General features: G+C 41.9%; 1 protein-coding gene across 5 annotated transcripts in view; it reads left to right on the top strand.

Moving 5' to 3' along the window:
* The window catches only part of CPS1 (carbamoyl-phosphate synthase 1), a 126,971-nt gene extending 119,615 nt beyond the window's left edge, over nt 1–7,356 (top strand). For all 5 annotated transcript variants that reach the window (XM_075027927.1, XM_075027928.1, XM_075027926.1 and 2 more), the window contains 4 exons: nt 1,164–1,223; nt 2,169–2,281; nt 2,830–2,959; nt 4,475–7,356. In XM_075027927.1, coding sequence (XP_074884028.1) covers nt 1,164–1,223; nt 2,169–2,281; nt 2,830–2,959; nt 4,475–4,573 — 402 coding nt within the window. In that variant the 3' untranslated portion in view covers nt 4,574–7,356. The remainder of the gene's footprint in view (nt 1–1,163; nt 1,224–2,168; nt 2,282–2,829; nt 2,960–4,474) is intronic.
* Nucleotides 7,357–13,277: the final 5,921 nt, after the last annotated feature.

Below are 13,277 nucleotides of genomic sequence, written 5' to 3'. Positions count from 1 at the left end.
CATGTTTGATAGAAGTTTATAATACTGTTGTGAAAGCCAGCTCCCCTGACCAGAAGGCAGAACCGTTCTCTCTGATGGGGAAGCTGCCAACCCTGTCACATTGTATATTTATGTTTTCCAGTTAGTGTACAGAGCGAGATGTCTTTCAGAATGAGGTTCTTTCCAGAGTGCTTCCCACCCCATAGACTCCTTTTCTTGATAGGAGATAGTTCACCCTTCAGAATATTGCTTTCTCGCCCATAAAGGTTAAGCTATCAGTAGCTCCAGCAGGGACAAGGAAGCTTGCAATAATCTTACTTGCAAATGGCCAGACCAGGCTAAGGTTAAAAGCAAGGTTTGGCCTGCCTTGGCAGGAAGAAGGGCATGTGTTGCATCTGATCTTTGCATTGCTGTACCTTCAACTTCCTGAAGAAAGTTATGCTGGGATCAAATTCTCCCTCACCTGTTGCTCTAAAATGGCTTGTTCAACTGCAGATGTCTACAAGAGGTCGTCTTATCTTTACTTCTTCTAAATTATGTTGGATCTGGGCATGCATTATGAAAGAGTCCTTCAAAAGTGCCCTAAGTACCTGGGCATTCAAGTCCTCATGGGAATAGGGTGTCCCAGTCTCCTGAGTGGTTTTGTGTTTTCCATTTCCATATGCCCATGGGAGTTAGAAATCAACTCATGCAAACCCAGGCTCTTCTTCATGTGAATTTGCAAACAGAGCATGCAAGGGCAGCCCAAAGCCTGTCCACATATATTATCTGCCAGAAGAGAAGGCCAAATGTTTGAGCAATTATTAAAAAGATTTTTAATTAAGAGAAGAGGAGACTCTGGTTGGTGTATTTGAGAAGACAACTGCCCAGATATTTCATATGCAGTAGTAAATCTTCTGTAGTTGCAGTTGAACTTAGTATGGGAACACTTAACTCTGGTGTTGTAACAAAGTAAGTCTTAGCTGGGAATGACTTAGGCTTCAGGATCCAGACAGTTTTCTTGGAATGGCACTGTACATGCACATTCAGACATTTCTGCACACATGCACAGACACACACGCATTCTCAGCACAGAAATGTGTATTTGCCTCTTAGCACAGTCTGGAGGAAATTAATGTTGCTCAACAAAACACTGTTTCTAAATCCTAGCTTGGATGCTGTATCTAATAAATTTCCTTTTTCAGAAGTCCTTCCGCCCCAGATTCCTCAGTGTAGCAGAACTACTGCATGAGGAAGGTTTTAAGGTAGGTGGTTTCAGTTATGTAAAGCTAGAGAGTTTTCAAAATCTGAAATGTACTCTGCCTGCTACAGCAATGGAGAACGTTGGAGTTTATTTGAAGATAGAGAAAAAAGGACATTTTCGAAGTACAACAGGGATTTTTAGCTGAGTGATCCATAAAGTCAGCAGGTATCACCCAACTAAAAGTTTTCATGATTGTTCAATTGAACATATGAGGCTGCCATGAGGGCAAGAACAACCCTAGCTCTGCTATCAGCCTGCAACCAGGATGTCACATTATAAAGTCCTCTAAGTTCTCCAAGAAACAAAAATGCCAGCAGAATGCCATGGATGACAGGAGGGGAGGAAGGGGAAGCCTTTTATGTGGAGAAGGTCTTTACAGTGTTTCATCTTCAGTGATATTCACAACTTGCAGACATATGAAATTTGTGGTGTTTACATCCCTCTTGTAACTCTTCTGCATCATTTTGTATCCATATCCCTATTGAAAGGTAACTAACAACACAGCCACAAAAGATTGGCGAGAGCTTTTTAGTATTAAGTATTTAAGAACTATTTTCCTCAGTGGCATTAGTGTAACTACTACATTTACAGTTCTGCCTTTCAAAACCTAGTGCTAGGAAAAAAAAAAAAAATTTGTAAGTGATCAAACTTAAGCCCTATTGAAAGTCAGAGGGATTTAGGTTTTCCTAAGCCACTTAACTGCTTCTGGATGTGTTACTGCCATTCATTGACTATCATCCATCAGCAAATCACAGATAACAGAATGTTGGGAAAGTCATGATGTTTTCTGTATGTCTCTGTGTATGGAGACACCCTTGTGATGAAAAATGCCCTCCAAAATCAGCTCTGACAGCTAGGCTGTGTATTGGGTCAGACCTACATGAGTTAAATGAAAAGTTCTGGTGTTATGAAGCACAGAGTAAGTAACTTTTTTTCCCCTTAACAGCTTTATGCCACAGAAGCAACCTCAGACTGGCTCAATGCTAACGGTATCCCTGCAAATCCTGTGGCATGGCCATCACAGGAAAGCCAAAGTCCAAACCTCCCTCCGGTCAGGAGGTAAGAGCAATACTCACCTTGTCAAATTTGTGTTAACATCCAGGACAGCAAGGGTCAAATTGCTGGCCCTGTTGAGATCATTGATAGTGATTTAATGGGACTTTGGATTCAATCCAAATGTTTTGCTTTATCTAATTCTGTCTGGAATTGTCACAGCAGGGAGGATTCAGCTTAATTAATGAACATCTCATTCAACAGTCCTATTTAATATGGCTTGGATGTATTGCTCCATATTACATTTTCATGCAAGGATACGTGGGATCTGAATTTTTAGCCTCTAATGACAATCAGTCATGCCTTTTAACAGAGTTGTGCTGAGCTATATGAAGGTTGAATATTGCTTTGCATCACTGAATAGAACAGAAAGAAAGCCCAAATTCCTGAGTTGTAGCTTAGTGCCTTAAACCCTCAACCTTCATTTCTTGGGATGTAAGACTAAACTCAAATGTAAATTTTCAGTGTTGTTTACCTGCATGCCTGTGCTATTCATCATAGATTTTCATTAAGCGAGACACACTGTGATACTGTCTTGTGCATTGTTTCTTCAGGCTGTTAAGGGATGGGAAAATAGATCTGGTGATTAACCTGCCTAACAGCAACACCAAGTTTGTCCATGATAATTATGTGATCCGGAGGATGGCTATTGACAGCGGCATTGCTCTGCTCACTAATTTCCAGGTACTTCCCATGTTTTTCTTTCTCCTCTCAGTCATAAGAGCCTTTAGAGCTTTCAAGCACTTGTGACCTTAGATTCCAGTGTGTTTGGGCCCTTATTATCTCTGACAAATAATGATGTGCCTGAAAATCATGGCAACACAATTGTTTGAATGTATTTTCTTTTTGCTACTATACAAAATAATATTGCTCAAAATAAGGCACAAAAAAGAAGAAAATCTTGAGTCCTGTGCCGCAGCTGAAGTTGTTGCTGTATCATTTTCACTTCAGAGCAAACTTCTTGCACATGACTGCCTGTAACATGTTTAAATTATGCATGGGAACAGTTTCTTAGTGCGATGTTTTTCCAGTACAGTCCTTAAACCTTACAGCAGGATGTAGCTGGGCTTGTTTGAATGATCCTTGGGGCAATCCAGTTCCAAAGTGCCATCCAAGTGGAATTGCTGCCTGTCCTGTTGTAGTCCCCAGTTGCTAGTCATTATGTGTTTGTATCTCCTGACAAACATCTTTCACATACTGATAAGGGAAGAGATATTTGGTAATGCAAAGTGGGACTCCTGCTGCCAGCTGTACCTTGACTTCCTTTGCAAGTGGCTTCAACTGTCACAAAAGAGCCTCATCTGGTTCTCATTAAGCACAGCAGCCAAATTCCGGTTGATTTCAGTGGGTGCTGACATGGAACCCAGTGACTTGAGCTGGTGTCCAGCTGCGCAAAATATTCTGCTGTGATTGGAGTGAGCAGAGAGCAGAGAGAATGCCAAGCTCTAAGTTCATAGACAGGATAATGCCAAACATGATTAGCAGCAATGGGAAATTGAAGACCCATCCTTTGTCTACTTGCAAAACACACACTGACAACCAGAACAAGGGTCCCCATCCAAAATTTATTACCACACCTGCTTGATGCATTTCATTGAACCCTTTTGACTGCAGAGTTTTAATCTCATTTTCAGAGAGGGAAACAACCCTGTGTTCTCTTAAAGGATTGGGCTGTAGGGGAAAACAACAGCTCTCATGGGACAGAGCTCTCTTGCCAAAGCAGCCCCAGCACCTCTAAGTCTCTCCATCTGGACAGGCAGGCTCCAGAGGGTTGGAGCCAACACCCATGCACAGTCACCTTGAAATTGGTATTGATTTGGATGGACTCAATGACTGGACCTGCACAGGGTAGTTTCAGGGTGACAGCGTAGAAGTGTCTATTAGAATCATACAATGGTTTGGGTTGGAAGGGACCTCAAAGATCCCCCCTGCCATGGCCAGGGACACCTTCTGCTACACCAGGTTCCTCAAAGCCCCATCCAACCTGGCCTTGAACACTTCCAGATATGGGGCACCCACAACCTCTCTGGGAAACCTGTTCCAGTGGCTCTCACCATCCTCATAGTAAAGAATTGCTTCCTAATAGCTAATGTGAATCTGCCTTCTTTCACTTTAAAACCAATACCCCTCATCCTATCACTACACTCCTTCTGCAGAAGGCTTTGCAATGCTCAGTCCTCCTCTGTTTTATATTGACAGGTGACAAAGCTTTTTGCTGAAGCTGTCAAATACTCTGGGAAATTGGACTCCAGGAGTCTCTTCCACTACAGACAGTCTGACAATGGAAACACTGCATAGAAGAGCTATATCCAACCTACAATCTTACTGCTTCTGGTGCCACAAAACAGAGGGGATCTCAGATCATCCACCTAACCATCTTTCCATGTATTTTATGGCATCTGGACTGATTGTTTTTGCAACTCACGCAAATTCCTAGCCAATACTTTTGATGGCTCATTGGAAAGCCATCCTCTCCCCATCCTCTCCATCATCTTCTCCCCATTTCCACATAGGATCAAATATTAGCTACTTACTAGATGGGTAGGTCCAGATGCCATCATAGCAGAGGAGCTGAAAGGATATACAAGTGATCATACATGGGCATTGTTCCTTCTTTTCATAACCAAGCCTGCTCCTCCTTAGAAACACCTTCCTTGGGTCCATACTTCCAGCTATTCTTATGCTGGACTACAAGAGCCTGGCCCCAAACTCCCAAAGACAGACATGTAGCTTTCTCTTTCCATTGCTGATTATTGATGATTTTACAACTTTATGTAACAATTAAACACCCTTCTGCTTGATCAACCCAATGATACCATTGGATGCCTCCCATGGTGATGAGTGTGATAGGAGCTCTTTAAAGACAGATGAACGTGAATTCCCCACAGTTCCCTGCAACAGCTGACAGGCATAATGCAGCTACTTTTTGTTTGGTTTTTAACCCTGGCCAAGAATCATCTTCTTCAGCCTGTAGATTTGATGGGAGAGGAAGGCTGTATGTGTGTGTTCTGGAACTGCTTCCAAGTTCTGCTCAGTCCTTCAGGCTATTATTATTGTTTTTTAAATTCTGGTTCAACATTCTGAATTCAGGCAGCTGTCCCCATATCATAAAGGCTCTCTCTCAGCTTTGTGTCTGGCTTCAAAAGTGGAGAACTCCCCAAAGACTCCTGTATGTTGCTGTCCAACATTTTGTGCCATGATTGTGGGCGTTAAAATTGAATCGTTTCAAAATGAGGTGAAAGTGTTGCAGTGCTTTACCCCTTCACTTTCGCTCCAGCCTTCTCTGCTGTTTTTTCAGCTCTGGCAATGCCTGCAAATGCTGTCCACAGAGCAGGCACCCACTGTGCCACATGGTGCATGTTATCACTTGCTGTCTGCATGGCAAAAGATTTCAGCAGCTCTATGGCCAATGGCACTGCATCCTGCAGCATATACAGTGCCTGCCTCTAAACATTTACCAGCTAAGAGCGTATGTGTCTGTCTTTTTTCCCCCATGTTGCAGTATGTACACAGCACACCCTGGAGTCAGGAAGGTTCCAAGTTGGACAACTTCTCTGGTACTTGCTAGAGTAAGCTAAAGTGGAGCATTTTCCTCCAGTCATGCTCTGTCTGCCTGAGATGCTGGACCCAGGGCACTGCTAGCTTGTAATTACCTACCTCTTATGTATCCCCCAATGACTGCAGCCTTGCCAAGAAATACTGCTGCCAGCTAGTGGTAGATATATGGTGGTGGAGCTGGGTGCCACCCAGCAGTGCTTTTTCTGAAGCTATATCAACACTGAAAGTAGTGTGCTTTGGGCTGCGTTAAGGAGATGAGCAAACCTAGGCTGCTTCTTGCATGTGCTTTCAAGTTCCCTTGGGTCCCAAGAAGCTTCGAGTGTAGAGAGAGAATAAGGGTGGATAGATAGTCTGGGTTTTTTAAAATTAATGCTAAAACATTTCAAGAAGGATATAAAATCTGATGAGAGCTGTTATTAAGAAGTGCAAAGGAGTGGGCAGAGGCTGTGATGCCTTTGGGTACCATGGGACTCTCTGTACAATTGGTGCTAAGAGCCAAGACCAAATTGTGAACCAGGTGTGGACTTTATTTCTGATCTGGTTGCCATTCCAAGTGCTCTTGTCATGGACATTTCTTCAGCACTAACTTTTGTGATGAACACAACCCTGCCTGCTGTGCATAGGGAGAGCTTTGCACTTTTAGAGTAGAGAAACCAAACAAAAAAAGCCCAACCAAAACTCCAGAAGAGCCCAAAGCCATCAAGTGTTCACCCACTCAGTTGCGAAATGGATGACTAACGGTGGTTAATGAAGCACTCTAATGCATCCTGCACGTTTTTTTTTCAGTGGCAAAAAGTCCCATTAACAGCTCGTGTCATCTCACATCCTCCCACCCTGCTTTTACCTCTAGTAGTGAACAAAGTGACATCTTAAAACATCTGTATTCTCTTGTTCTTCCTCTTCTGTTTTGTCACATCTCTTGTGAGCTGAAAATGAAATAAATGCCCTGGATTGTGACAGCTACTCTCAAATTCTGCATGGCCTGGATTCTGCCCTTCTTTTTTTTTTTTTAACTCTTTTAAAGCATTGATGAACACTAGTCTGTTAGGAAACTATCATTCTTATGTTTGACAGCGAATGCATCATTTAATGCAGAGCTGCTGTATGCCTCAGAGGTGAGGAGGTGCTGGGAAAAGAGCAGCAGGACAAAGTGAATGCTCTTTCTCTTCAGCTGCATGTACACAAGAGAAAGGAGAAGCCCTGATCCCCCAGGAGAGACATGTGAAATGTAAATGAGGAGCCAGATGATAGAGCAGCAGGCTAAGAAATATTGAAGAGATGGGAACTTTAAAGAAGAGGATGCCAGTTGTTTTGGAAAATGGGAAAACTGCTTTTAATTCAACTTTCTTAAACAGTTCTCCTGCCAATTAGCTAACAGTGTGCGTGTATGTGTATCTATGTATACATGTATCTATACATTCCTGTTGTTACTTACTGCAGCAGCTGCAGGTACTTAAAGCACACCTTCTTTGATGTCCACAGACTCTCGTATAATTAGAGTGGAATTTAGTAGAAAAACACATCAGGGCTGAATATATGCTGAGTACTCTGTAATTATGCAGTAGTGTTAATGTTTTGCTGCTGGTGCTAAACACCGGTCCCTTTCCCACTCCTCCGAAGCAGGTGACACTAATGTCCTTCCACACTTAATCAGACCTATCTACATATACTGTCCCCTGAGCTGTCTTTTCCTCCATCTCATTTTGGTGTCTCCTCACCTTACCCTGTTGAAGAAAAAAAAATTCCTTTTGGTCTGACTGATGCAATATGAAATAACTCCTATCATGGTCAGAAGGCGCCAAGAAATCATCCCCCAGCTTACCTTGTACAAACACTGAATGCTGGCTGAATCCATTTCTCAGTATGTTTTTCCTCTTTGTGTAACGAAGGTGCGGACACTATAGGAAAAGATTTTTAAGTATCTACAGCTTTGGGGATCAATGCAGATCTAAGAAAAAAAAAAGTTACAATTGGTATCCTTTGTACCAAGCTCATCTCTGCTTTCAACAGATTCTGCCTTATAAATGTCTTTTTCTTATTAATCTTGGGGAGGGTGACAATGACAGATGAAAGAGGATGCTGTTCAGAGCAAGAAATTTGCTAATCTACAAGCAGTCAAATAATTTTATTCTTTTTAACTGTCTTAAAAGAGGGTTGATAAAAAGACATATGAAGGTATAAGAGACAGTACAAAGCACAACTTTTGAGATAAGCACAAGAAAAGGTGACAAGACCCATGATGAAATATGAAGGGACCTAATTTTTAGTAAGAGAGATGTTTTTTTTCTCAGTAGTCAGTCTGCTGAGCCACTCTCTGGAGCCATAGCTGTCCAAGTGTGCCAAGTGCTGGGAAGCCCTGGAGGCTCAATTTCCCAGGAGGCACTGCTGAATATTGAGGTCAGGCTCTTTATCCAGTTGATCACCTTCCTGGATTTATTCTTCTGCAGTTAGCACCATTTTAGTCACTTGGAGGTTGCTCAGGCAGCCCCTGCAGAGGTTAGTAGCAAAGCAGTGATAGTTTGGCATGTTGAAAGCAAGAAGAAAAGAATGTAATAGAGTGAAGACAACTTACTGCTACCACTTTCCGTTTTCCTGCTAGAGGTCTTAAAACACAGCAAGATGAAAGCATATGTTTTATAGAAGTGAAAAAAAATAGTGAAAAGCTTTAAGAAACCTCTTTGCTCTAAGACCATTTGAAACAGTCAAAATCAGGTTTCTGAAACTCCTAGGAAGTAGCCAAGTAGGAGAGACTCCATGATCTGAAAGAGGTCTTGGCAGTGAGCAGAGACATAAGTCTTGCAGGTCGCTGGGTTTTCCTGGACTGGATGTTGCCACCAGCCTGTAAGGCATCTTCTTTTCCTTCCCCCACATACCAAGTATATTTTGCACTCTCAAGGTTTAAAAGCCTATTTGTGCTTTTGTTCTGTGTGCTTCTATCAGAGGTATCTAGGAGTCTGGCTGGGAGCTTAGCACCTCTATAACTTCATTATAAAGCGATCCATGGAAGTAGGGAAGGGATTGGAAGTTAGTAGTATACTAAAACCCACAACTGCAGTGTGTGTGCAATACCAGTGGCTTGATGCATGCCTGCTGCCTGTATCCCAGTCAGATGCAAACAACCATTAGCAGGAAGGTGGGCTCATGCAACAACCAAGACAAGGTGGCAAAAGGAGAGAGCACCTCTGGCTTCTTCTGTTTATAGTGTTTACAACAACAAATCATAGCCAGAGCAGACCTGGACTTCGGGAAGCTTTCAGCGGATGTAATTATTGCTGTTGTCATTGCTGCAAGGACAGGAGGTGCTGCCATGTCATATGAAGCATACGAATGCTACTGCTGTATAGCCATCTGCAGGACATTGAAATCTATGCTACAACAGTCAGCTGCCAAATGGTACCCAAAGCCTCTGTTTTTCTTCTTTCTGCATCTCAATGTCTAAAACTGCATAATGTAATTTATAGGGAACAATCTAGTTACGCTGTAACACTTATTTCACATATACACTGAAGAGAATTTAAATATGAACCTTTTAATGTGTCCTAATTAAATGGAGAACATGATATTTTGTCATTAACTAGGTAGGCTAAACCCTCGCTCATCCTCATAATTAAAATATATTGAATTCTGCAAACTGATAATACCAGTTGAGATAAACTCTTTTAATTCAGGGAAGTTTGTAAAGATGACAAAAGCATTTGTTGCAAATTATGTTCAAGCTTTATGATAATGGGCTTTGGGGAAAAGATGAATAATTGCTAGGGAGTAATGCTAGTGCTTTGGGATTACCATAATCTTGGATGAATGCTCTGGATCGTCTAAGACAGTATCCAAGAGTAGCAAGTGCAGCTGTTTTGCAGGGAGCTGCAAAGAGTGCCAAGAGTTTGTAGTTCTGGCACAATTCATTCTCCCAGGGAAAGTTTCTTGTTATTAGAGGTCAATTTTTAAATCCTATAGCACAAAATTTCTTAAACTCTATGGATAAGTTTTTTGTCAGTCTCTACAGAGTTGCTTACACTAGTGCAAAGCCAGTATAATGTTGCTGTGCTGATTTTACACTGCTTTTAGCTTCTGGTGTAAGTGATTGCCCAAGATATTCATCATAGAGAATCAGGCACCTTTTCAGGAAAAAAATTTGCTCTTCCAGCTCTAGACAATCTTGTTCTTTTTTCTGACTTCCTAAGCATTACTAAATGCTGCCAAGCTCTTGTCCTTCAAGATCTCTTGTAGTAATGAGACCTTATTATAGCTAAAAATGGCCCTCTGCTATTCACCATCTTTGAGAGGCGTTACAATCCATCCCCTTATGACAGAAGCACTTGGAACAACTCTTAGAAAAGTGGGTTATATTCTGACTAAGCATCACAGGACATGGGCTGAAGTGCTTGCTGCCTTTCACGATTCATGGGAGACAGAATGGTGGAGGTAAAGCGGTCAAAATGTGACCTTTGCTGAGGGTCAAACCTGAGCCATTAGTCAAATGTTGAATGCATTGATGTGGCCAGCTGAAAGCAAATAAATAGTGTGTTCTTTCTGCCAGCAGGTCTGAGTTCTTAGTATATCCTAAAATAAGCATTGAAATCTTTTGTAGTGCTCTTCCAACAGCTATAAAGGTACCAGTATTGATCTATTTTGCAGCTTAGCCTGAGCTGTCGATCCTGAAATGCAGATCTCAGCATTGCTGTATCATTTATATCTCATTTGGATACCCAAGCACATGGGGCCTCAGCAAAAGTATCTCGTGGGGAGTCTCTCCTTTGCAATTTTCATATAGACAACAAAACATGGCTGTTAGAGTTTGGCACAGGTAAGCAAAGAAGTCCTGTAATGGTGGTGAGGAGGAGGTATATGCCCATGTTATCATGGGCATCAGTAACATATAGAATAGTAATGCCATTCACCATCTGAACACTGTGCAAACCAGACAGAGAAAATATAGACTCCTAAGGGTGCTTAATCACAGGCCCCAAAGGGCAGAGAGAGAGAGAGAGTACAGGGGAAGAAGGATTGACATTTAAGTCACTGGGCAAATTCCAGATTTGTTAGCTTACATTTGTTAGTAAATGCTTTTAAGTCATTTCTAGTAGATATGATAGCCTCAGAGGTTATTATACTTTGAAAGGGCTGGAAGCTATTTCAAGTGCAAGAGAAGGCATGCTCTGTAGCTAGCTGGGAGAGAAATAGATGAGTGAGGCATCAAAATGAGAAATACCACAATTTAACCGATGGTCCTTCTCCATCCTCATGCAGTTCAGGCTGGGTGAGATATGCTGCTAGACTGCAGAGGAAGTAGTTCATTTTCTGTTTGAAATTGCAGCAGCATCTGGTGCAGGAAGAGAGTGAATGTGGGCCACAGCCACATCAACACAGAGCAGGAGTCTCCTGGTTGTGCTGTGCTCTGGGTTACCACCACTGTTACTCTCCAACTAGAACTCTTGTACAGCACCTAAATAAGTGCATGACAAAACAACCACTTGCAATTTCTGTTCTTACTAGCATGAATGTACCTGAAATGATGCTGGAGACATCCAGCTGTTCCGAGATGAAAGTACCTCTGAAAAGATAATAAAGATCTGAGACATCAGCAGAGAGGAGAATGCCAATTATATAAAAGCATATCCAAGAGTTCCTCAACAATTGCATTTCTGTCCTGTGGGATCTAAACTTAGCGCAATAGCCTGGGCATCCTTAACTAAAAGCTCATTTTTTTTAAAATTAACTGCAGGAAAAAGAGCCTCAACAAATTCTGTTCACTGTCTGCCATCAAGAAAAGCCTATTAACAATAATTGTTGGGTTCTTAGTTTTCAAAGAACCCATAATTAAATTTTATTGTCTCATAAGTGATTAGAATTAATTGCTTCCATGCTAGCTCTTGGTGCTCATTATCCGCTTCAAATTGGGAGTGGCTTTTCTGCAGAATTCCTTCATTTACCACAAGCCCTTTCTGTTATGTTCCTTGCCAGAGAAAATCCATTGCAAAGGCTGTTCACTCTAAGGAATTACTAAAAAGTGACAGCTGTTGATTTAATATATCTTCTTCAACAGATCAGGATTAACTAAACAGAATGGCTTTTCCCAGTGTTTAAACAGAAATGTTACGTTTATCAGAGAAGAGGATGGAGAAAGCCACTTCCACATTGGTTAGATTTTCAAACTGATGTGTTAAGACTGAGTGCTGCATATAAATTCTTTTTTAAATGGTTTTCTGGTGCTAATCGGAGAATTAATCCTGTGTAGAGGGAGGGATGTATTACAGGTTTACTCGTGTTACAATAACGAATGGTGGTTGTCTTTAGTGCTGTTATGCTGATTTAAGACCCTTTTCTCACCAATTTGCTGGGCTTAAGTCTGACCTTCCAATCATCAGAGCTGCAACTTTTATTAAGCTTGATTTGGACACTGGATGGGACTTGCAAGTCCTATAGACTTCCTAAAGAGCCAGAGTATGCCTTGTTGGAGACCAGCCACATCTCATTCTCTGTCTGAAGACATCCGTTGGCAGCTGGGATTTGCCCAAGCAAACCCCCCCCGGCCATTGGACTTGCAGTATCATACCCACTTTAACAATAGTGTCCTCCAAGGGCCTTTCTAGCCAGCAGGAAGGGATCAAGGTGTAACACCTGGTCCTCACCTCTAACATGACCTTCCTTTCACTGCTCAGGATTTGAGTTTGTTTTCCCTTCCCACATAGTAACTACTTGCATCAGAAGGTATTCGGAAAAGGAACTTGCTTTTATCCTACATTAGTTCTCCCAGGTACTATCTGGCCAGGCCAAGGTCTCAAGCCTCATGTCCAAATGTCTCTAAGCCATCATACCAGCTTCCAAAAGCTGCAGACTAAGGGCTGTGCTCAGCAACAGTGCTCCTGGGGCTCGACTGAAGAGCAGGACTCATCTCCTCATGATTTTTTTGTGGGTCACTCTGTGAAACACAAATTCTGCAGCCTTTCCCTGCCATGCACAGTGGAGGTGTTTGGCCTTCCATCTCTGATATTAATCCATAGCAGTGGGCAGCTGTATAAAATCCACTTATGCAGAGAACCTAATCCAAATCTACCTCCAACTCCACTTGTGTGTAGTTCTCCACTCGTGAGAGGATGACTTAAAGGATGACTGAATCCTTAGCGGGGACTGTGTAAGGCATCTGGTGAATGGGGTTGCATAAGAACTGTATAAAATAGAATACTACAGTGCTTAATATAGCGTGACTTCAATCTTAGGCTGTATTTTTAGAGGGTTAGAGTGCTTGAGAGGATGCATTTATAATAAGGAGATGTTTTGTCTCAACGCAGGATGCTGCTCTTATGGAAAAATCCTATACAGTTTTCATACAGTTGTCATTATACAACTTATATAGAGTATTAGGCCCTTTGTTACAAACCTTGAGAGTTTTGTGATAACTTCTGGAATTGAATGGATTTAATTTAATTATCTGTCCCATGGAAAG

Source organism: Buteo buteo, chromosome 5, assembly GCF_964188355.1.
Source record: "Buteo buteo chromosome 5, bButBut1.hap1.1, whole genome shotgun sequence".
NCBI classification, from domain to species: Eukaryota; Metazoa; Chordata; class Aves; order Accipitriformes; family Accipitridae; genus Buteo; species Buteo buteo.
The sequence above is the reverse complement of the archived record's forward strand: the minus strand, read 5'-3'. Positions and strand labels throughout refer to the sequence as shown.